This window comes from Silurus meridionalis, chromosome 23 (assembly GCF_014805685.1).
Source record: "Silurus meridionalis isolate SWU-2019-XX chromosome 23, ASM1480568v1, whole genome shotgun sequence".
NCBI classification, from domain to species: domain Eukaryota; kingdom Metazoa; phylum Chordata; class Actinopteri; order Siluriformes; family Siluridae; genus Silurus; species Silurus meridionalis.
Genome location: NC_060906.1, coordinates 22,210,813 through 22,236,299, shown reverse-complemented (window position 1 = coordinate 22,236,299; position 25,487 = coordinate 22,210,813). Strand labels below are relative to the sequence as shown.

At 36.6% G+C, this 25,487-nt stretch overlaps 2 protein-coding genes across 2 annotated transcripts in view; one reads left to right on the top strand and one right to left on the bottom strand.

Moving 5' to 3' along the window:
* Nucleotides 1-23,757, bottom strand: part of si:ch211-140l13.3 (centromere protein J) — a 29,555-nt gene extending 5,798 nt beyond the window's left edge. The window contains exons 1-11 of the mRNA XM_046835921.1: nt 23,530-23,757; nt 20,753-20,831; nt 16,300-16,491; nt 9,448-9,589; nt 8,136-8,235; nt 6,473-7,406; nt 5,546-5,666; nt 4,952-5,042; nt 4,133-4,330; nt 2,355-2,424; nt 1,476-1,546 (exon numbers count right to left, since the gene is read on the bottom strand). Of these exons, the coding sequence (XP_046691877.1) occupies nt 1,476-1,546; nt 2,355-2,424; nt 4,133-4,330; nt 4,952-5,042; nt 5,546-5,666; nt 6,473-7,406; nt 8,136-8,235; nt 9,448-9,589; nt 16,300-16,491; nt 20,753-20,831; nt 23,530-23,757 (2,226 nt within the window). The remainder of the gene's footprint in view (nt 1-1,475; nt 1,547-2,354; nt 2,425-4,132; nt 4,331-4,951; nt 5,043-5,545; nt 5,667-6,472; nt 7,407-8,135; nt 8,236-9,447; nt 9,590-16,299; nt 16,492-20,752; nt 20,832-23,529) is intronic.
* On the top strand, nt 10,939-13,865 carry gpr31 (G protein-coupled receptor 31). The gene has a single exon (XM_046836913.1). It carries the CDS (start codon nt 11,452-11,454, stop codon nt 12,376-12,378), a length of 927 nt encoding a protein of 308 aa, XP_046692869.1. The 5' UTR covers nt 10,939-11,451; the 3' UTR covers nt 12,379-13,865.
* Nucleotides 23,758-25,487: the final 1,730 nt, after the last annotated feature.

The following is a 25,487-nucleotide window of genomic DNA, read 5'->3' as shown; positions in this document are numbered from 1 at the left end:
AATGCAATGATGTGGTAGTTTCAAATTTCAATATTTTATTTAGAATACAACATAGATGACATATCAAATGTTTAAACTGAGAAAATGTATCATTTTAAGGGAAAAATAAGTTGATTTTAAAATAGATGGCATCAACACATCTCAAAAAAGTTGGGACAAGGCCATGTTTGTGGCGTCCCCTCTTCTTTTTATAACAGTCTGCAAAAGTCTGGGGACTGAGGAGACAAGTTGCTCAAGTTTAGGAATAGGAATGTTGTCCCATTCTTGTCTAATACAGGTTTCTAGTTGCTCAACCGTCTTGGGTCTTCTTTGTAGCATCTTCCTCTTTAAGATGCACCAAATGTTTTCTATGGGTGAAAGATCTGGACTGCAGGCTGCCCATTTCAGTACCCGGATCCTTCTTCTACACAGCCATGATGTTGTAATTGATGCAGTATGTGGTCTGTCATTGTCATGTTGGAAAATGCAAGGTCTTCCCTGAAAGAGACGACGTCTGGATGGGAGCATATGTTGTTCTAGAACTTGGATATACCTTTCACCAAGGATGGTGCCGTTCCAGATGTGTAAGCTGCCCATGCCACACACCCATGCAACCCCATACCATCAGAGATGCAATCTTCTGAACTGAGCGCTGATAACAACTTGGGTCGTCTGACCACAGAACAGTTTTCCACTTTCCACAGTCCATTTTAAATGAGCCTTGGCCCAAAGAAAACACCTGCGCTTCTGGATCATGTTTAGATATGGCTTCTTTTTTGACCTATAGAGTTTTAGCCGGCAACGGCGAATGGCACGGTGGATTGTGTTCACCGACAATGTTTTCTGGAAGTATTCCTGAGCCCATGATGTGATTTCCATTACAGCAGCATTCCTGAATGTGATGCAGTGCCGTTTAAGGGCCCGAAGATCACGAGCATCCAGTATGGTTTTCCAGCCTTGAACCTTACGCACAGAGATTGTTCCAGATTCACTGAATCTTTGGATGATATTATGCACTGTAGATGATGAGAACTTCAAACTGTTTGCAATTTGTCTCTGAGAAACTCCTTTCTGATGTTGCTCCACTATTTTTCGCTGCAGCATTGGGGGAATTGGTGATCCTCTGCCTATCTTGACTTCTGAGAGACACTGCCACTCTGAGAGGCTCTTTTTATATCCATTCATGTTGCCAATTGACCTAATAAGTTGCAAATTAGTTCTCCAGCTGTTCCTTATATGTACATTTAACTTTTTCGGCCTGTTATTGCTACCTGTCCCAACATTTTTGGAATGTGTAGCTCTCAATAAATCGAAAATGAGCCAATATTTGGCATGACATTTCAAAATGTCTCACTTTCAACATTTGATATGTTATCCATATTCTATTGTGAATAAAATATAAGTTTATGAGATTTGTAAATTATTGCATTCCTTTTTTATTCAGAAATTGTACAGTGTCCCAACTCAGACCTGATTGTTCAGATTGATGAACATACCTCTCCTCCATCCTCGCTGTACAGGATCATGTCACTGTCCCCTGGACTCTGAGACGCCAAAGAGTCTCGACCTGTTAAAAACCAGTTGCCATATAAAGTATACATACTCTACACATGGAGCAGTTCAGAGTTCAGCATAATGGGTCCCTTTTAAGATAACTGGGGGAACAATAGCATAAAAACTTCACAAAAATGAGTAAAAGTTTCTAATAAAAATACTGGACATTGCAGGGACTACTGTCTACACCATTCCGCTAACAACACATTCCTTCTCATAGAACTTTCAAGGTGGCAAAAGCAATGGCACCCGCACAAATATTTACATGTAATCCAAATTTTTCATGCTTGAAGAGATCTGATTTTTATGTTCGTAGTCTCCAGGAACTGTTTCTGTCATTGACCAAAGTCAATATCCATCCACCTGACTTGTCACATGACCTTTAGATAAGATGATGAAGATGACTTTACTGTTATAATTCACATATTAATAATTTTCCTACAACAAGCATGTTATGACATTTCAACCACCTATACAACAGAAATGTGCATTGCTTTAGTAATTAAAAAAAAGTACAGCAGTGTTGAAACGTGGAAAACTTTAAATGATCTGCACATATAACATTTTAATCGAATTTAATAGAATGAGGGCACCAAAACTTTTAAAGAAAATCGAAATAAAAAATGTCAAGCAGCCTTATGATATGTTTAAGCTCAAAATATTTCTTCATTGACGTGTTATTTAATTTCAGCTCTTTTTTTTTTTTTTAAAGGTGCCAATAATTTTGGATTTGACGATATTCTGGAATCCATCAACACAAAAGGTGTGACAAGCAAGAAATTGTTTATTTAACTGTATATATTTATATACAATGGACTTACTTGAAAGTGAAATCTTTGAAATCTTCTGTTGGTTCTTTTCCTGTGGATCGGCAACCGAACTTCTTCTCGTCTGAAGAAAAAAACAGAAAAGCTACACTATGTGGCAAAAGTTTGTGGACACCTGAGCATAGGAATGGAATGTGTTTCTTTTTGAACATCCCATTTCACTTTTAGTCCCCATTTGCTGTCATAATAAGCTCCACTCTTTTGGGAAGATGTTCCACTTTATTTTGGAGTGTGCTTGTGGAAATTCATTCATCCACAAGGGTGTTCGTAAAGTCAGCTACTGATGTAGGTGAGGTGAGAAGACCTGGGGTGCAGTCAGCGTTCACATTCATTATGTTCAATAGGTTTGAAGTTCTATAGCAGGAGATCTTTCACTCCAACCCATGTAAAGCATATCCTCATGCACAGGGGCATCATCATGCTTGGTCTCCTAGTTCAGGCGAAGGGAGAATTTACTACTAGCAAATGTACGAATTGGCGCATTTACACAAAATACTGTAAAACCAGTTGCACATAAAACTATGTGTATATATAGACAACAGCATGTGGCGATCACACTGACAAAAACACAAGTACAGAATGGCCTGTTTGCTGCTTTTGGGGCATAAACACCTCAGTGACATGTGATATGTACAGGATGTGATACGGGCATGTGGAACAACATTGCAATGCCCTTGAAATTCACTTCCTCAGCGCTATAAAAGCCCAGATATACCGATATCATAAACAAAAAGTGACTGTTACTTCTCTGAAATTCCTGTACTCACTTGGACAGATGAGTCCATATTGAACATTTTGGTCTCTAACAGAAAAACTTCTGTACGATGCAGAACAAGATGTTAACAGACTGCCCTCACCCCCACACTTACACATGGAGTTAGAAGCTTAATGGTTTGAGGTTGTTTTAGAGACTTATTTTGGAGAGTAAAAGGAACCAACATGGCTTCCATTCCATACTTCAACACCATTCAATTCCGTCTAGACTGCGGCTCATTGGAACCGACTTCACCGTACAACAAAACAATGAGATGAAGCATACGTCCGAGATGTTTGGAGAGCAAGCAGTTGTCTGGAGTTGACCTGCCCAGTCAATGCACCTAAATCCTAATGAACTGCTCTGGGATGAACCGGATCACAAGAAAGAAATCTCCAACCTCTGGCGAGTTTTACAGGAGGAACAGCAAAGAATTTCAAACGAACTGTCCAGATGCCAAGAGTGTGTAAATCTGTCCTCTATGCTAAGGAAAAAATACAGTGGAACATCTGGACATTTTTAGATTTGTTTAATCATACTGTTAAATGAACTAGTTTGCTGCATAGAAAGAAAAAAGGAACATGCAGGTGTCTCTCAAAAACCATAAAAGACCAGGTGTAACCAAACTTTTCACAAAGTCTTCATACTCTATGTACAGAAACCCAAACAAGGCCTAATTCATTATACTTGCAATGATAAAATAATTGATCAAAAATGTCGAATACATTGATTAATAAAAAGGATTCTATTGTAAAACGTTTGCATTGAATAGAAACTCAATTCTCTATGCAAAATCGGCTGATTTGATCTGTACGTATGCATAGATTTCCTCTTTCACATGTTAGATCACATACTTCCTGTTTCAGTCTCATCCCAGATCTGCAACATGCGGATTTCAGATCAAATCCAAAAACTCAATTATACTGAGTCTAAAATAAAAAAAACCAGACAGTTAATTGACTTATCTTCAGTCTGTATAAAAGCTCTAACAGGTGTATAAGCGTGAAAGGCTGCTCACCAGGTGTCGAGCATCAGGATGAGGTGTGGATCTGCCGGAGCGCTGAGGTCTGACCTGAACGACGCAGCGACTCATCAGCGCCTCGTTCTCTCGAGTCAGCGCATCAACTTGACTCTGTAGCTCACCGTGAGCCTGCCACCACTCGCAATCTCTTCTTCTCAGCTGCTCCTTCAGAAACTGGATTTGCTCTCGGAGATCCTGAAGGAAGAAAAGAACGTAGGATAGAGACACATTTAAATGATTTCGAATGGGAAATGTCATTCGTGGATTGCTAAGAGAACCACTGAATTATTCAGTCCACCTTACATACACAAACAATTGCCTTTACTCACTGGTAAACTGTGAGGCCAAACCCTAGTTTGCTTCAAAACAGCAATGAAATGCAGTTTAGCATCGACCAAAGTTCAGTCTAATTAAACAAATAAACAAATACATAGACTCCAAATCAATCGCCACCCAGACTAGGACAAAGCTGAAAGAAAATGGAAGGATAAATTGTGGATCGACAATGTGCATAAGTCACGTTATTGCTCGATTTACCAGCACACCGGAAACACATATTCATCGATCTTGATTAATCACTGTTTCAGACTGACGTCAACCCGGAAAAAATACCTTTTCCACCTGCATTCTCTAATATAATGTAGCTTGTCTTGTAAACATAGCTGTTGATGTGGATAAGAATCAGTCTGATTGGCCATTCACACAGCTTCATATACACTTTTATCCACTGTGGGACAATAAGCTATAGGGTAAAAGAAAACATTGATTTGGCAGATGTCCATGCTTAGGGTCAAAATCAACAGATCCTGGATTTACCTCCGATTTATTTAGATGCTCTTTCGGTGTATGATCACGGTCCGATGAGCTGAGGTTTGTGTCGTTATTACACAAGCGGTCCATTTCAGATCTGTACAAATAAAATGGTATGTAATAAGTCATGTGTCTGATTCCAAAGAAACAAAAATTGTTGACATATATAGCAGACGCCTTTGTTCAGAGCGACTCAGATTTATCTCATTCATACAACTAAGCAGCTATGGTGTTAAGGGCCTCGCTCAGGGGCCCAGGAGAGGTATGGCTGAGATTTACACTCATGACCTTCTGAGCCAATGCCTTAACCACTAAGCTACCACCTTCCAAAAATCAAATACAAAATCAACACTAAATACAGGACTAACACTGCAGATCGAACCTTTTTTCAGGAAAACTGGACATCGGTAATCCAATCCTCTCCAAACTGTTGCCACAAAGTTGGAGGCACACAATTGTATAGGATGTTTTTGATATTTAAAAGTTACATAGAAATCTTATGGTGTCCACACACTTTTCTAGATATAGTGTATGCTGTTATTTATGAATCTATATGTCATAGTTATCCCCTGAAAATCCAATTCAAATCTTATACACAACCTGATGAAATTCAGCGCTTTATCCTGCTCTGTTTTCATCTTGTCCATCATCAGACCATTGCATCTTCCATCTCTGATATCCAAACCAGGAGCTTCCGTTTCATTCTTTACTAGCTTGCGTCCTGAAAAGCAGCAAGGTGTATTTTAAATAGCATTGATTGTAGCTATTGTTGATTTCCATGCAAACAAAAAATTATATGAGCACTAATGGGTGATGCATTGATCTGTGCATCGGATACCATTTTTGCGATGCATCGTTTTTAACATACATACATCTGTAAAAAACGTTGCATTGACATATAGTTATTAGTAGATGTGCTGAACTTTTATTATTTAGAAAGTGAACAATAATTTGTGACCAATATTTGATATGTTGATTGATTTCTCGTCGCTAAACAGTTTCTCGAGCGCGTCTCAGCGCCGCCGCTGCTACGTGAATGACGTATCACAACACTTCGGAAAACGAGGCGTGTCCTGAGTGTCACATAGAATACAGATTAACATGGCAGAGGTAGAGCTGTAACTTCCTGCACACACAACAGGAAAAGAACGTCTGGTTTTATTCAAATTTTTATTTTATATATATATATATATATATATATATATATATATATATATATATATATATATATATATATATATATTTTTTTTTCTTTTTTTTTTTTCCAAAGGTCTGTGTGTGAAAGGGTCATGCGTTAGAATTCTCAAGACACTTAAGTAAATTTGTGATTTGCTGTTTGTTTGAACTAAAGAAATAAAAGCGAACTATATGTACCATATTCAATATCATATTGAATTGAATTGCATCGTGTTGGATCTATTAGATTTTTTTTTTATTTAAGAAATTAATCATCTCCTGACCAATCAGAATTAAGAATTCAACAGTGGTTTGGTATGAAAATGTTCATAAAAAGATGTAAATCCTCACCATTTGTGGAATGCTGAGTTTTTAAATCTTTCTCCCAAACTGTTTTTTCCGTATTGGATTTCACATGGGGGAAAATTCTAGCAAGGAGGTCTGAGCTCCTGCCACAGGCACGTGTAGCCTCACTACTGATCTTCTCTTTGGGATTTATTGAAGTTTTGTGAGGTTCGGCCCAGCAAAGCTGTTGTAGTTCAGAGTTGCTCCCATCATCAGATCCGGATGAACTGGAAAGTTGATCTAAAAAGCCATGTGGAGCTTGTGGACATTCACTGGGACCTGCGTCACTTGGAGCATCGCTGGCATAGTCCTCATCGGAGAGATCCAGATTGCGATCTGAGTTTATTCTTAAAGGATTGAAAGGTGTTGGAGGATTGGGATCATCCTCAGCACCAGTGCTGTCACCAGAAGTATTATGGAGAAGCATCTGCTTTATTTCAGTACTCAAACATAGAGTCTTGGTGGTAACCTCATCCAGATCACACACTCTGACAATGCGGTCGTTTATCTTCTTGAAGCCGACTCTTTCTTGAAGAAGGTGGAGCTTCGGTGCAACTTTTTTATCAGAAAGCGCAGTACATCTATTGTGTAACTTGATACTTATTTGACTTGGCTGCTCTGAAGGTTCTTTAAGATTTTGAGAGGAGTTTTTATCATGATCCACAGCTGGAGGTTTGGCATCGTGTGGAGAAACTTTGTTCCTCGGTAGATTCTTCGCTTGACCTTTTCTAATTGACAGGAGGTTCTCATGAGGGCTACCGTTTAGCCATTTGTTTTTGTCAATGTGCAGGACAGTAGATGCTGTTGTGGGTTTTTGAAGCTGCAAAGACTTTGCATTCTTGGAGGATGGATGGATTTTCTGGATGTTATCTTTGGCTTTACTGATTCTAGACCTTCCATCCCCTTTATGCAGGAAATTCCTTTTTTCTGTGGATCTGAGCTGCAGCAATGGAGATAAAAATATAAGACATTCTTACCAGTCTAACAAGATATCACACATAGCAAAGGAAAAATCCACACGGAACAGCCAGAATATAATTATAATAACTAACATGAGGTTGGGAGATCAGTGTTTAAGATCAGTTGGACTTCTGAACAAAAGGTCAAGAGTTCAAATCCCAGCACCACCCAGCTCCAACTGCTGGGCCCTTTAGAAAGGCCCTTCACCTTCAACTGCTCAGTTGTATCATGGAATAATTGTTCAATAATTTTTTTGTGTTTGTATAGCGCTTTTAAAAAAGACTGTCGCAAAACAGCTTTATAGAGATTAAGGCGATAATAAAAGAGTGTATAAGTTTGTTCCTTATAATTAGAAGTTAATTCCTAATGAGCGAGCCAGTGACAATGGCAAGGAAAAACTCCCTGAGATGTCATGAGGTGTCATTGTTAATCATTGTAAGAAATACAATATAAGTAGTATACAATCTCATTGGAAGGATGAATGCATAACTGATAAACCAATTCTTCCCGGGTCATCATAAGAGTCATTTCTTTCCTAAAGACGTATTATTTCATTATATACTTATTTCATGTGTTTTAAGTAGAGGATTTCCATTGGATGGTACCCCTGGCATACAACCTGGCAAATCTAGACATCTTGTTATACATATACATTTACAGTGCTTGTAACAAATATTATATATATAATTTTAGATATAAATATGTTTACCTGTTTGTCCTTTTTTAGAACCTCTTTATCCAGTTTAAGCTGCTCTTCAACAAAATCTTCAAAAGTCTTCTCCATTTCTTTGAGTCCTGGCCGAATAGGCCTGGAGTAAATCAAATAAAGTTTTTCTAGTCAAATAAAGACTGACACACAATGACATTTTATCTTCACATATTCTTCACATAAAGGATAATAAGTATTAGGGTTTTTTTTTTACAAATTTTGTCAACAATCCAATATTCTTAAATAAATTTTTTATCATGGTGTTGTAAACTTTTATCCAGCACAGAACAGGAGACTTAGGAGGATATCTTTCAGCAGTAGTCTTTATTGCAGACGAGCCTACACATCACGGCGTATTGCTGCAGCACTGCAGTCATCAACTTTAAGAACTTAGAATTGTGGTTTTATACACATTTTGGGGGGCAGTCCCTCCGAAGGAGAACGAAGCACTTAGGTGATGAGTAAAAACAAAACATGCAAGGCCTCAGACCACTTCATTATCATATAAATACCAAAAGGTTCACACAGCTTTGGCATTCTCTCATTTCACTGATTAAATCATGAGCAAATGGTCACCAACACAGCAGGAGATGAGACAAGGCGATAATTGCCCCCTCGATTTTTTTAAGATTAGATTTATTGGCCAAGTGTGTTGACACACACAAGGAATTTGTTTCCAGCCAGGTGAGACTGGGAGGTTTTACCTCCAGTATTCTGACAGTCAGCACTGGCGCTCCTCAGGGATGTATCCTCTCCCCAATGCTATTCTCCCTCTTCACTAATGACTGCACGTCAAGTGACCCAACTGTTAAACTCCTTAAATTTGCAGATGATACTACGCTCATGAATATGGATGATCCGCTGTGGCCACCCATAATGGGAGAAGCCGAAAAAAGTTTACTACGCTCGACTACGCAATGAGTGTGCATATCAGCAGTAGATGTAGAGCTGTGGTGCAGTCAGAACAGCCTAGAGCTAAACATAATCAAATCTGAGGAGATGATAGTGGAAATACCCCCCAACATTACCCCCACTCACAATATCCAACAACCCTTTGTTTCATAAAAAGGAGCATTTGAAACTTGCAAACCGTTTTCTTTTTTACGTCTCCTGAAGATGTATAACGTGTATATATGCATGTACAGTTCACAATACAGAAAAATTAAATAAAACAACTATTTAAAAAATCACATTCCTACAATAGTATGAAGTCTTTTTTATCAATGGGGTGGAATTAGAGTTGAACTGCTGTACAGATCAATTAGTTCTCAACTGTAATGTACTGTATACATTGAGTTTTCCTGATCGTCACCTTTCCTCTGGATTTGCCGAGACTTTTCTCCTGACTCCAAAAGGACTGAATGTGCTCGCTTCCTCCCCCGGCTCACACCACTCCTCCCTTATAGGAGATAAAGATCTCTGCTCTGAGCCGATTCCCTGTAGAGACGCTTGATCTGAGAAAAATAAGTAAATAACTACTGCTTACAACTGATCACCTGATCGTATACATAAAATATAAAGTACAACACTGTCCATTTAATCTCAATAAACCTAAGCACATTAGGAGTGGTTTTTTTTTTAAATGTTTATAATATGATAACTGTAGGCAGTGTTTACACAGAATGACTGAGACGATGGGATCAAATAACAGGGTATTTTATTTAGAGGTAGTGAAGGAAAGCCTTCAGGGCACAGTATTACTGCTTATTATTTACTTAAAATACACTAGACCGGGGCACATGTGGGCATCTGTATTGCCCTGGAGTGCATTTGTTGATGATTTCTCCATTTGAATGGCAGATATTAGGGCACTTTATGACGTGTCATCGACTTTACCTCTGCAACATGAAGGTGCTTTATACTTATTACATGTACTTTACAGCACAGTGAATTTCTTTCTTCAAAAAATCAATCGATGTTAGGAAGCTTGGGTAAGAGCACAGGGCCACCCATGATACAGCAACTCTGGAGCACAGAAGGGCCTTGCTCAAGGGCCAAAGTGTGGCAGCTTTTATTCACCTTGTCCATGCTCACTTAGTCACACACTATGTATTTTCATTACAATTTATATAAATTAATTACATTTAACACACGTTATATTGATATTGATATTGAATATATTATTTTGAAATGCATATATTTTATATTATGCATACACACACACACACACACACACACACACACACACACATATATATATATATATATATATATATATATATATATATATATATATATATATATATATACAATAATGTATTATTTTTTATAAAGATTTTTAAATAGTTAGGTAATTATATTTGATTTAATATAAATATCTGTATAAATAAAAATAACTAAATAAAAAGATTTTCCTTTTATTATATAAAAAATATAGTTAGGGGTGAGTCCCAAAAATAATAATAAAAAAAAAAAAAAAAAAAGAAAAGAAAAATGTATATTAGGGGTGTAACGGTACACAAAACTCACGGTTCAATAGGTCTAACATCTTAATCACTGAGCTCCACTTCCCTGAATTTTATCCCTTCTGGTAATCAAGCAGAATATCAAAACAGCTTCAGTCCCTCAATTAAATTTATGATTAAAAATTGCACATAATAATGAACACATCTGGGAACGAAATCTGCATGATTCATTCTTTATTTTTTTCACAGCAGAACAGGTTTAAACTTGCTTGGATGTGCTCAGATTCCAAAAAAATGTCCTCAGCTTTGCTTCATTCCGTCATAGTAACATCACAACACTAAAAATAGTAAAACTTCGTAATAACATTTTTCATGTAAATCTACTCGGATTAGGGTTTATTTTTTTTAAGTACGCTTCATGTGCTTGAGAAACCAGGCGTCTACGGCATGCGAGTGACTTTATCTTTCCACACGATCTTTCTTGCACAACCATAAACACATCATCAGGCGTTACTGTGCGAAGGAAAACCCCATAGAACCGGTTGCATGAGGATCAGGAAGAAACAGAAATGGTTACAAATGATGACAAATCTGGGATCCGGTTTAATAAATCAACGTGATTGGTGACTTTTTTATTCTTATTGTATTAGTTCTTTGGTTCTTCTCATGCTGAGTGGCTGCATAACTCTGGAGCCTGTCGTGACGTGCCTCCTCAGGCGTAGGAAGTGCTCTGGGAACAAGTCTGAGCAACTTTAAGCAGTGCTGCAGAGCCACTGAGGAACTAACACCGGAGTGGAGCTCAGGAAACACAGAGCAGTATGTATCTGGGAAACATGCAAAACTTCTAACTCTGGTGCTGAGGATTTCAGGACTCCGGATTCACTAAGCTTCGGATTATATTACTACTCATAATGGTATACCACGCAAGTGACAACTGTACCGCTGGAAGTAAGAATCTGTACACTTTCTACTTCTCAGTGATGATCGTGGAGTTCATCCTGGCACTCCCTCTGAACCTCACTGTGATCTACCTCTTCATTTTTAAACTCAAATTCTGGAAAAATAAAAGCAACAACATTTTCCTGTTCAATCTGGTCCTGGCGGATATCCTGTTGCTGATCTGCTTGCCTGTCAGGGCGTACTATTTCCAGCGTGGAGAGAGACGGAGTAACAACGACGTCCTTTGCAACTCGGTGCTCTTCATGCTTTTTTTGAACCGAGGAGCCAGTATCGCTTTCCTGACTATCATTTCCATCGACCGGTTTCTGAGCGTGGTCCACCCCGGGATCAAGAACCCCTTCAAGATCCGTAAGCGATCTGTTCTCATTTCTGTCCTGGTCTGGGTTTTGCTCTTGCCTCTGACCATCCCGTCCATGCTGTCCACCTTCGAGTGCTGCGACACGAGCTCCAACTCCACTGAAAACATCCCTACCGAGGTGTTCAGAGAGCTTGTGTTCTTCACGCCGGTTCTCATCCCGTTCATCATCTTGGTGTACTGCGCCGTAAGGATCACAAACAGGCTGAAGCAGAAGACGGTCGGAGACAGGACCAAGCTGAAAAGAGCAGTGTTCCTGGTCATTTTGGTCGTCTTGGTGTTTTCTTTCTGCTTCTGGCCCTCTGCCATTTCAAGGCTGGTGCTGCTGGTGGTCAGAGTGCAAGAGCTTCCGAGAGCAGAAGAAATCGCTGTTCAGGTCTACGATGGCCTCATGTGCCTTTCCTATCTGGACTGCCTTCTGGATCCGATCGTCTACTGTCTGAGCAGTACCAAGTTCAAAAACTTGTATATATCCACGTATTTGCCTTTTCTAATGAAAGCACAACATGCAGAACATCACTGAAACTTGTGCAGGAAAAAAACAACACGAAAAAGGTGGAAAAATAGAGGTGAATGTAATAACAATACAAAAACTACCTGAACTTTAAAAAACAACCATGATGAAATTCAAGATTTTTAGAGATACGATTTTAAACTGTGACAATGTTGATTTATTTTTTGGTTTTACATTTGGGTTCAAAACAGAAAAACATTTGTTTATGTGTCATTAGTTGGTAATATTGTCATATTGTTTTTAATTTTTTATTTATACACTGGTATGCACCGGGTGCTGTATTATGTGCTATAGACTATATATCATATTTGTATTCTTTTATTAAATATACTGGGTTTGTTTTGTAGTAAAAAGTGTTGATTTTTTTTTTTTCCAGATAGTTTAAAGGTTATTTTTTCCATAGTATTGCGCACAATTCAGATCTCAGGACTTATAAAAGAAAGATACTCAGCAAGATTTATGTGCAGGAAGGAGATTAAGTTGAAGTGAAACACAATTTTGACCTTGCAAATGCAATACCACATCCGCTGCACACTTTGGGACGTCTTGTAGCTTTACGCTGGATCGAGTGCAATTTTAAGAGCTGCTTATGTGCAATATACTGATACATTAGGGTTGTCTAGTTATACAAGTTAGAGTAGTTATACAAAACAACTATCTTTTTTTTAACGTTGTCATCAATGAAAAAAAGGATTTGTGGCTTCAGTCCATATTTCCTATCCCAGACCCCCAACTCAAAACTTAATGGTCATGATACTGTTGAAAAATACCACATTTTTGATGCTGGCAATGTTTCTAGAACAGAGTATTGAACCGGAGTGGAATTAGATTCTGAATATGCATAACTTTATATAACCTTCAGACTCTGATGCTGATTAAAATACTTATTTTTTCCACACTAGAATTAAAGTTTGTTAGCTCAGTTATTCATTATATGAAATAGCTTTGGGAAACGGTCAAAAAAAAAAAAAATGTACATAATTTTTTTATTGAAAAGTGTAAGGAATTGTGTTTTTTCCTTAACCCCTTTCTTGCATATTTCTTTAATATTTCAAGAAAATAAATGATCATTTTAACTCGCTAGAGATCTTTTTTTTGTTGTTGCTAGTTTAACTGTTTGTTTTTTAAAGGAAAATTAATTTTATTCTTGTGTTTTTAAATCATGAAATAGTCCTTGTATATTTACGAGGGAAGGGGAAGCTCAGTTGCTAACATTTTGGACTTATTAGAAGGTTGTAAGTTTAAATCCCAGTATCACCAAGGTGTCCCTGCTGGGCCCTTGAGAAAGGCCCTTGACCATCAACTGGTCAGATGTACATAATTTAGATAAATTCTAAATAAAGGCGTCTTACAAATGCCATAAATCAAAATGTTACTCGTAAGAGAAATAATGTTAAAAATATTGTCCCAATATTGAAAACCCTCTACCGTGTTTTTCAACATTGCATTTTTAAGAATGAATTGAAATACAATTAAAAATATCCATTTTCACCATACTGTTTGATTTTTTTTTGGTTTTACATTTGGGTTCAAAACAGAAAAACATTTGTTTATGTGTCATTAGTTGGTAATATTGTCATATTGTTTTTAATTTTTTATTTATACACTGGTATGCACCGGGTGCTGTATTATGTGCTATAGACTATATATCATATTTGTATTCTTTTATTAAATATACTGGGTTTGTTTTGTAGTAAAAAGTGTTGATTTTTTTTTTTTTCCAGATAGTTTAAAGGTTATTTTTTCCATAGTATTGCGCACAATTCAGATCTCAGGACTTATAAAAGAAAGATACTCAGCAAGATTTATGTGCAGGAAGGAGATTAAGTTGAAGTGAAACACAATTTTGACCTTGCAAATGCAATACCACATCCGCTGCAGACTTTGGGACGTCTTGTAGCTTTACGCTGGATCGAGTGCAATTTTAAGAGCTGCTTATGTGCAATACACTGATACATTAGGGTTGTCTAGTTATACAAGTTAGAGTAGTTATACAAAACAACTATCTTTTTTTTAACGTTGTCATCAATGAAAAAAAGCTTCAGTCCATATTTCCTATCCCAGACCCCCAACTCAAAACTTAATGGTCATGATACTGTTGAAAAATACCACATTTTTGATGCTGGCAATGTTTCTAGAACAGAGTATTGAACCGGAGTGGAACTTGATTCTGAATATGCATAACTTTATATAACCTTCAGACTCTGATGCTGATTAAAATACTTATTTTTTCCACACTAGAATTAAAGTTTGTTAGCTCAGTTATTCATTATATGAAACAGCTTTGGGAAACGGTCAAAAAAAAAAAAATGTACATAATTTTTTTATTGAAAAGTGTAAGGAATTGTGTTTTTTCCTTAACCCCTTTCTTGCATATTTCTTTAATATTTCAAGAAAATAAATGATCATTTTAACTCGCTAGAGATCTTTTTTTTTGTTGCTAGTTTAACTGTTTGTTTTTTAAAGGAAAATTAATTTTATTCTTGTGTTTTTAAATCATGAAATAGTCCTTGTATATTTACGAGGGAAGGGGAAGCTCAGTTGCTAACATTTTTGGACTTATTAGAAGGTTGTAAGTTTAAATCCAAGTATCACCAAGGTGTCCCTGCTGGGCCCTTGAGAAAGGCCCTTGACCATCAACTGGTCAGATGTACATAATTTAGATAAATTCTAAATAAAGGCGTCTTACAAATGCCATAAATCAAAATGTTACTCGTAAGAGAAATAATGTTAAAAATATTGTCCCAATATTGAAAACCCTCTACCGTGTTTTTCAACATTGCATTTTTAAGAATGAATTGAAATACAATTAAAAATATCCATTTTCACCATACTGTTTCACTTCTTTTTTTTTTTACCCATGGACAATCTATTTACTGTCTATTCATGTTTGAATTTTGATTCTGTAATGTAATTTTAGGTAACTGGATGCAACACAAGAATTTTATCACTGATATTAATACAGTTATTTTCTACACTGCAGATTTCTAATAAAGACTAATAAATAAATCGTGACAAATAAAGACCAATAAATACTAAACACTAATTATTAAATAATTAAATAATTAGCAAACAGTAAAATAAGACTAATTAATAACTAATATCAAAACACATAAAGATAAATAAAAACAAATGAATAACAAATAATCTAAAACTAAATAACTAAATAAAGATGAACTTAGAACTAATAATGACTAAGAAATAGTCAATAAACATTTTACAAGGGCCAGACCATAATTATCCACACGTTCTTTGAAAATAAATTTTATAACGTAATAATTTTACTATTATTATTATTATTAATATTATATAACAATATTATATATATTTATTTAATTTTTTTTTACAGTGTAGATATGTAGATACGTTTGTGGACATCTAACTATACGATTCATTTGTCCTTTTTGAACAACTATTCCACAATTAGTCTCCATTTGCTGCTATAATAACCTCCACTCTTTTGGGAAGATGTTCCACTAGATTATGAAAATGTTCTTGTGGAGATTCATTTAGCTACAAGAGTGTTTCAGTTCATCCCAAAAGTGTTCAATAGGGTTGAGTTCAGAGCTCTATAGGAGGAGATCTTCCACTCCAACCCACGTAAAGTATCTCTTTATGGAGCTGGCTTTGTTCACAAGGGGGATTATCATGCTGGAACGGGTTTGGGTCTCCAAGTTAATTGAAAGGAGAAATGTAATGCTACAGCATCCAAAAACTCGATTAACTATTTGGAAGAAGAATCAAATATGGGGGAAAATGTCAGGTGTCCCAATATATTAAGACAAATAAGATGAATTATTACCTCTAGCTGCAGATCAAGAGCATGTTGTGGTACATGAGAGGTGATTGGGATGAGTATAGAGACCGGATGGTCTATAAAACGTATAGAAGGTTAGTAAGATTTCTTTAATGCTGAGGTGATTGTCCTACCGGTGCACTGTGTTAGCTGAGGACCGGAGGCCGGGACTTCCTGCTCCACTCCAGCTCTGATAATAACAGTGTTGGAAACACATTTCCTGCAGTCTACCACAGCATCAGTGTGAGAACCTGGATCTGTTTCAGGACATTGTGTAAGTGAATAAGCCTGGTACTGGGTTAAGAAAGCCGGGGACAGCATCAGACCTGAAAGAGAGCAAAGACAATCTTCACTGACTTGATAATCACGGCTGTGTTGATGTCATGTGCATTGGTAAATCTCCTCATGTTTATTTGTCACCTAATGACTTCATAAACTCATGGACAGGAAGTGGTTTGTGACAAATCATTAAGAATTCTCACAGTAAGAGAAAAAGTGCAATAAAGCCAAGTAATTGTGCAAATCGTTATTTGTTTATTTGTAAAGAATAAGTCTAGTTTAAACGCATTTTCTGAGCCAGGATCTCATTCCTTTGACGCTCTTTCCCAGCAAATGAGTGTGTGTTGAGTAATTTACGACAAGCCTCTTCATGAAGAAGAACAGCAAGCAGTCACATGAGCACACTCGTTTTTTTTGGGCTGTCAGATAAATCAAAACTCTCATGTAAAAGTTTTGGTTTTACACACACACACACACACACACACACACACACACACACACACACACACACACACACTTTTACCCACATTACAGTAATGTGAAATCTCGATTCTAATTTGTTCAAAAGGTGGTTATTAATATATTCATAATCAAAAATATATTCACAATCAATAGTGCAGCTACAAATCACAAGTTTGTAGCTTCAACAACCTCAACAACAATCCATAATCTTCAACTTTAATCCCAAACCAAACCCCAACCCTTAACCCTAACCCCAATCCTCATCCTTAATCACAGTTCCTAACTGTATAATACCTAACAATAGTCCCTAGCCAATAACTTTTCAACCCTAACCCCAACACTAACATTGATGCCTAGACCTAATCCCTAACCCATAACCTTCAACCCTAAGCCTTATACCTAGACCTATCCTCTAACACCAAACCAAAACCATAACCCTTGACTCTAACTCTAAACCTAATCTCAACCATAAACCCTAACCCTAACCATAGTTCCTTGCCCATAACCTTCAACCCTAAACCATAACATCTAATTGTAGTCCCTAACCTATAACCATTAACCATAACCTCAATCCAAACCACTAAGCCAAACTCCAACACTAATACCCAATTTCAAGCTCTAATCATAATCCTTATCTAACCCCTAGACCTAACCATTAAACCTTAGACATAACAACTAACTCTTAGACATAACATTTAATCATTAGACCACACCTCTAACTTTTAGACACATCCCTTAACCACTAAACCAAACTCCTAGATCTAATCTCTAACCATCAGATATAACCTCTAACCCATAACCCCTAGTCATAACCCCATACCCCCACACCAAACCTCTAACCATTAGACATTACCCCAATCCCTGAACGTAACCGCTATATCTAACTTCTAATCCTTAGATATAACCCCTAACCCCTGCACCTAACCCATAAACACTAGACCTAACATCTAATCCATATACATAGTCTTCTAAGATGTAACTTTATTGGTAAATTGATATAATGTACAAAGAATAAATCACACCAGGATTTGCAGTAATTGGGAAATAATCCAGTTCTTGATTTTAACAGTAACTTCGCTTTAACAGAAAAGCTCATTATTGATTCCAACACAGAAAACCCCCAAGTGGTGAAAATTACATCAGAACATACATTATCTGGCGATCTTTTACTTCACTACATTTCCTTGTGTTACATCTTTTTACTCTACATTTCAAAATTTGATGTAAATCTATAAGTTTTGTTATTAACTGAGAATCTGTGGTGAGACAAGCTTAATCTTTACATGTATGGCGTTTGGCAGACACTCATACAGAGGACTTACATATATCTCAGTTCTACAGATGAGCCTTGGCCAGCCAAGGGTTAAGGGGGCTTAGTCAGGGGCCCAGCACTGGCAGGGCCCCAAGATTTCTCTCGCCTGGGTTTTCTCACTGTGTGCATGTAAGTATGAAAAACTTTCTCTTTGTAAAGGTCTGATGTGCAGGAGAATAGACCACTGAATGACATCCATCACATAAAGTTGTCTAATATCACTACCTTAACTTTTCATACTAAAGTCTGTTCAACAGCGAGAACTTTGGTACTTTACTCAAGTAGAAACTCCTCAAGAAAAGCTTTAAAAGTTTAACTTTTACTGGCCTCATATATTATCACTGGATTAGTACTTTAACTCAAGTACGGAACCAATGTACTTTGTCTTGTATTGTAAAATAGATGATCAGGAACTCTTGCTCCGAAAAACATGACAAGTTTATTGTAATAAAAGGTTGTGGAGTTGATTTATTCCAGGAGAAACCTATATTCTGATTAAAAATTACCCTTCATAGCTGACATTTATAGATTTTACAGACGAGAAGTAAAGTGACTAATCAGTGCAGATGAAAGCAGTAGTTCCTCAGGGTCATAGCTGTCAGTCTCATGTCTCAACACTCACATGTTTGGACTTATTACAGTAGCTTCTATTTATAGCCATTAGCTCTGATGTGTTCTGTCTGCAGTCACCTCATGAGATGATATGTTTAATAATTATATCTTGTTACACTTTATGTGCTTCATCTACCTGTGTTATAAAATATGCTAATAAAATAAACATAATTGTTTTGCACCTAGCATAAATTTCTCTTCCTTTTCATAGCAGTAAGGTAGTTCTGGCTAAGTATTTAGCATTGCTAACAGTTCTCAACATCTTAGCTAACATTAGGCTATGCATTACCCCATAAGATTAAAACCAATTACAATGAAGATACAATTTGTGGATGAAAGTATTAGGACCCCTGCTTTTTCCAGTCATATGTGGTTCTTCCTCACACTGTTACCACAAAGTTGCACACAATTGTGTAGGACATCTTTGGATGTAGTAGCATGATAGTTTCCCTTCACTCCAACTAGAAGACGTTCCACCTTCGTGCACAAAGCCGGCTCCATGAAGATATTTTATACGGGTTCTAGTGGAAGATCTCCTGCTATAGAGCTCTAAACATATTGAACATCTTTGGGATGAATGTGAACACTGACTGCACCCCAGGCCTCCTCCCCTTCTCACCTACATCAGTACCTAACTAACTAGCACAATAATAAGCACAAATCTAGAGGAACATCTTCCTAGAAGAGTTAAGGTGGCTCTAAGTGGAAATGGTGACTAAATGTGAATGGTATGTTCAAAAAGCACACACTATTTTTTCCAAATAGCGTAGCTACAGAACCCTAAAGCTAATATAATGTGCATGGTGTAAACCCAGATGCTACAGATGCTCAGCTCACTGTCAAGCTAGTCAACATTATGCTAGGTAATATATTGGGTTAATCAATAGGCATAATTGCTAACATTAGGGTTACTACTATATATCCAGCAATCCTTTTTATGTAAGGAACATAGTTTATTAGTGTATAAAGTATTAGGTGGTGGATCAGCTTTAAAATTTCTAGAATGAATGAAGAATCGAAGGAATGAAGACATTTGTTAAAGTCTGCTGAAATAAGTAGAACATATCTTTTACAAATTTTTTATAAAATGTTAAACACAAACGCGCACACACACATTTCCATTTAAGTAATTTTATTGAATTAATTTAATTTGTGCCAATTTCATCAATTAATTAATTTATTAAATTGCCAAATAATTAGTTAATTAAATTGTTAATTAAAAAAGTGTTTTGCATTCATTTGATTTATTATTTAAAATTTCTATATATTTGATTTATATATTATTTAACTGAACAGGCATTTTATTTAAAATTGTTTTAAAAATGTAAACTGTTCACAAATGTTAATAATAATAATCTGCATTAAAAAAATAGCAATTTTTATGTTTTGCATTTCCCCTGTACTCACATTCTCCCAAACCGTGACCGTGAATTTTGTGTTTCGTTTCACCCCTAGTAGAGCGTAATGTACTGTATATGTGATGAGGCAGTTTTGACTGAATAACATCCTCCTGTTGGTGCAAAGCGTTGACACTGGAGACTCCATGCATTTTACTGTAACTGTTTCCTTTTAGCAAATGTCACAGCAATTTTAATTTTTTCCAATGTATTGTATCAGTCTGAATGATTCAAACGCTTCAGTAAAATTTTAAGAAGATATTTGCAACCAGAAAGAATGTCAAAGCTGCTGTTAGAGAACACTTCCTGACCAATCAGAATCAAGAGGAAGCAGAAATGTCAGAGAAGAAAACAAGGGCAGCAATTACCTGCCAAGTCAGTGAGATTAGTTATAGTTATAGTTATACTGTAATTAGGGTTATGGTTAATTAGCATTACACAAAAATAATTGAATGTCTCTCCATGATTCATAAGTAATAATTTTTTGTAAAGTATTTCTGCTTGTGTGTTGTGTTTAAGACTCACCTGAGCGCAGGACGTTGAGCAGAGCGTTCTGTTCGTGAAGAGCTTTCTGGAGTTGCTTTACCTGCATCTGTAAGAGCTGCTACACACACACACACACACACACACACACACACACACACACACACACACACACACATACAACCACACCTCAGTTTCACTTTAACATATCACTCAGATCATTACCAAGACAAACTGATAATTCTAATTAGATTCTAATTAGGCATCATTTAAATATTTTTTTATTGGTAACCTAGTCTAAAACCAAATTCACCCAAATTTATCAAAAATCAATTGCAATGTGAAAACCTTGTGAAGTGTTGAGAAAAGATCTGTGGTTTTGAAGTAGCAGGATAAACAAAAGCACAAAAGTAATGAACAGAAACACCTTTAACTGTTTAGACACACTGACACACCCAAATTTCAAGTTGGGCCAGTGTGTAAAATGTCACCAAAAACAGAATGCAATGGTTTGGAACGCTTATAAACCCATATTCAATTCACAATAGAACAATTAGAACATATCAAATGTTTAAACTGAGGGAATGTACCATTTTAATGGGAAAGATATGGTAATTTTTTTTTTTAAGTTGATTAAACAAGTCTCCAAAAATTTGGGACAGGGCAACAAAATTCTGGAAAAAGTGTGTGTTACTAAAGAAAAGCAGCCTGAGAAATATTTTGCTAATGAATTAACTAATAAGGTTAATTAACAACAGGTCAGTAAGATAATTGGATATAAATAGTGTATGTTAGAGAGGTAGAGTATTTCAAAAGTAAAGATAAGTGGTGCTTCACCAATCTGTGAAAGATTGTGTTTACAAATTATGGAACGATTTTAGAATAATGTTCCTCAACATCAAATTGCAAAAATGTTGAATATCTCATCATTTACTGAACATATCATAATCAAACGTTTCTGAGAATCTGTAGAAATCTCTGTGCACAAGAGACAAGAGCAAAAATTATTATTTAATGCCTGTGATCTTCTGGCCCTCAAGCAACACTGCATTTAAAAGAGTCATGACTCTGTAATTGAAATCGCTGCATGGGCAGAGAAACACCTTCTGTCAGGGAACACAGTTTGCCATGGCATCCACAAATGCAGGTTAAATCTCTATCATGCAAAAAAGAAGCTACAGATGAACATGATCCAGAAATGCCACCATCCTCTCTGTGCTAATGATAATTTAAAATGGAATGAGGCAAAATGAAAAACTTTTCTGTGGTCAGATGAATCAAAATACAAATTTTTTTTTGGAAACCATGGACGCCACGTCCTCCAGACTAAAGAGGAGGGGGATCATCTGGCTTGTTATCAGTGCTCAGTTCAAAAAGCCACATCTTTGATGGTATGGGAGTGTATTAGTGCCTGTGGAATGGGCAGCTTGCACATCTGGAATGGTTTTATTAATGCTTAATGGTATATACAAGTTTTAGAACAACAAATACTTTGATACAGAAATCGTCTTTTTCAGGGAAGGCGTTGTATATTTAAGCAAGACAATGCTAACTGCATACTATCAAACAATTACATCTAATAGCATCTATTTGTAGCAGAGAAGGCAAACGTACACACACATCCTTCACCCAAGTAGAAGTACATATACTCATGTTTTAAAAGACTCTGGTTGAAATATTGACTACACTTTTTTACTCAAGTTCAAGTAAAGAAATATGGTCTCTGATGTACTTAAGTAAAAAGAAGCTATTGCTACTAGTACCGGTTTTAGTGTCATGTGACTGGACCTCACATTATATTAATATATTAATACAAAATAATTAAAAATTGTGTTACCTATTGAATGTATCAAGGCTGAACATCTACTATATAGAATATAAGTAAAACAAAGATGATGATGATCAGGTGATCAAGATCGTCTCTGTTTTCAGTCATGTTTTCATCACTGACTCCCTCTGTCTCATCCACATTAGCCCCATATTGCCTGTTGCCTTCTGCCTTGCTCATTGTTAGCTTCATAAATTAACCCACGACTGTGGTGTGTGAGAGCCATGAAAAGATACACCAGTGATAGGTTGAAGAAGCCGTGCAATAACAAGAAATAGGTTGGTGGACTGAAAATGGCACAATGAGAAGAAAAGGTATTGATCATGTCACCAAAAAGATTAAATCTGAAGTAAAAGTAAAAATAAATAGTGAAGTAAAGTACTGATACCAGAAAAATCTACTTAAACACAATAACAAAGTATGTATACTTTGTAACTTCCTATCTCTGATTTGTTGTAAAGTTGTCTGGGTGCTAAATTGTCCTGCCCACAGTCCAGACCTCCTCCAGTTAAAAACATTTGGCACATCATAAAATGAAAAATATACCAAAGAAGACCCAGGACTGTTGAGCAGGTAGAAACCTGAATCAGACGCATATGGGACAACATTCATCTACCAAAACTTCAGCAACTGGTCTCCTCATGTCCCAGATGTATACAGCCAGAAGACATGATGCTACACAGGGATAAACATGGCTGTGTCCCAACTCTTTTAAACCTGTTGCTGCCATCAAATTCAAAATAAAATTTTTTTTCCCTTAAATGATATATATATTCTTAATTTAAACATTTTGTGTTTTTATGTTTCTATTGTTCTATTGTTTTTAAGATTTGCAAATCATTGTATTCTGTTTTTATTAACATTTTACACAGCGTCCCAACTTTTTTGGAATTGGGCTTGTGGGTGAGAGAGGTGCTCATGGGTAATGTTAGATGTGTGAACATTATAAATGTGAGAGTAGCAGGTGATTTTCATAAACACAGCTCCTGACCTCTCGGGCGGCACTGTTGTTGTGGTTGAGGTTGTGTGGATGTTGGTAGTCATGTTGGTTCAGGTGAGACTGCAGCACCCCCTGTAGGACTCCTTGGCTCACTGGCTCACAGGGAGGAGGCTGCAGTTTTATCTTCTCTTTACTCTCAGGAGTTTCAGGAGGGTCAGCGTTCCTCTCAGACACGGCTCCTGAAGAAGATGTCCCAGGTGGAGAGATTTTCACTGACATTAACCTGAAAAGACAGTGAGAGAAGAGACTGTTAGAGAGAGAGAGAGAGAGAGAGAGAGAGAGAGAGAGAGAGCACATTTTTAAAAAAAATTGAAAAGGGAAAAATGTTGTCACACCCACAGAAAGAAAGAAAGAAAGAAAGAAAGAAAGAAAGAAAGAAAGAAAGAAAGAAAGAAAGAAAGAAAGAAAGTAAAAAATAAGAAAAGGAAAACCTGATGTCCAATGAAAAAGTAATAAAAAGAAACTAAGAATTACATTAAAAACTAACAAAAACAATGAGAAATACAGAACTCTATCACCTTTTTTACTCACACACACACACACACACACACACACACACACACACACACACACACGCACAAGTATGTATAAATACAGTGTGTCAATTCTTTATTCAATAAACACTGAAAAAACTCTCAAAACATCCGACATGTACAGCTGTATCGTACAGTATGTTGTGCGTAGTGTGTTGTGTGTTTTGTAACACCACCAAGACACACACACACACACACACACACACACACACACACACACACACACACACACACACAGTGTCATGAAGGATAGATGCAGTTAATCAACTCTTAAAACCACTTCTTTACTACCATCTTTACTACATATTGCACTTAATTAAACACAACAGTTTATACGATTATATAAAACAGTGGGAACACACACACACACACACACACACACACACACACACACACACACACACACACACACACACACACCTACCCTCTGTGATATTTCTTTAATGAAAAGAGTGAATTAAAGTCTCTGTACTGAAGTCCTGACTGAGAGAACTGACTGAGTTCAGTAGTTATAGTAACAGTAAACACTCCATGTAGATGAGACGCTCAGGGCCGAGCTTATAAACACAGCTTCAACGCTCCAGCTTCTGTTCCTTTGTCCTCACGATTGTCCCGTTTCAAACAAAGACACTAACAAAGATCTCGAAACGCCTCTTACGCAACAGAAACATACACTTTACACGTGTGCCCTGAAGGTTTTATGCTTCATATCTTTTTTTGTGTGTCCTCTCCACAGTCTTTATTTTTATTATTTAACTTATACACAAAATATTCCAGATTTTTTATCATTTGCTTCTATGTTAATGTACTTCCTTATAAACACCTGTAACCATAGAAGCATCCAGTTCCAGTTAGATACAGATCGTAGACAGCTACTGTAGACATTTCCTAATGATCTCACTGAACTCAATGGAGCTTGTATTTACTTATATGGTAAATACGATGATTTTTATAAATGGCTCGAGGGACAAGATGAATTCTGAGACAAACTGGAGAAAAAAACATAACATTTACAATAAGAAATACAATGACAAATCGGCATCAGGAGTCGACTCCAACAGCTTCATTATTAAAACAAATACAACACAGACACATTTACATTGATCAGTCCAACATCTTAGCTTCTGAGCTACCAAACGACCCCCCCCCCCCCCCCCCAATACACAATATTACAATTCATTCAAATAAATGTATTCCTATGCCTCTACACATCTCTGTGTGTAATTTTAAGCAGAACAATTCTAAATCAATGCTGTAATCAACTCAGATTTAAAATACTTTTTTGCTCTTAGTACTGATCGATATCTATGAAAGTGATCAGGAGCCCAAAATCTTCTTTTCAACGACTTAAAATAACAAGCAAATTTAATTCATTTTTATTTGTGTAATGCTTTTTTACAATGGACATCATCTCAA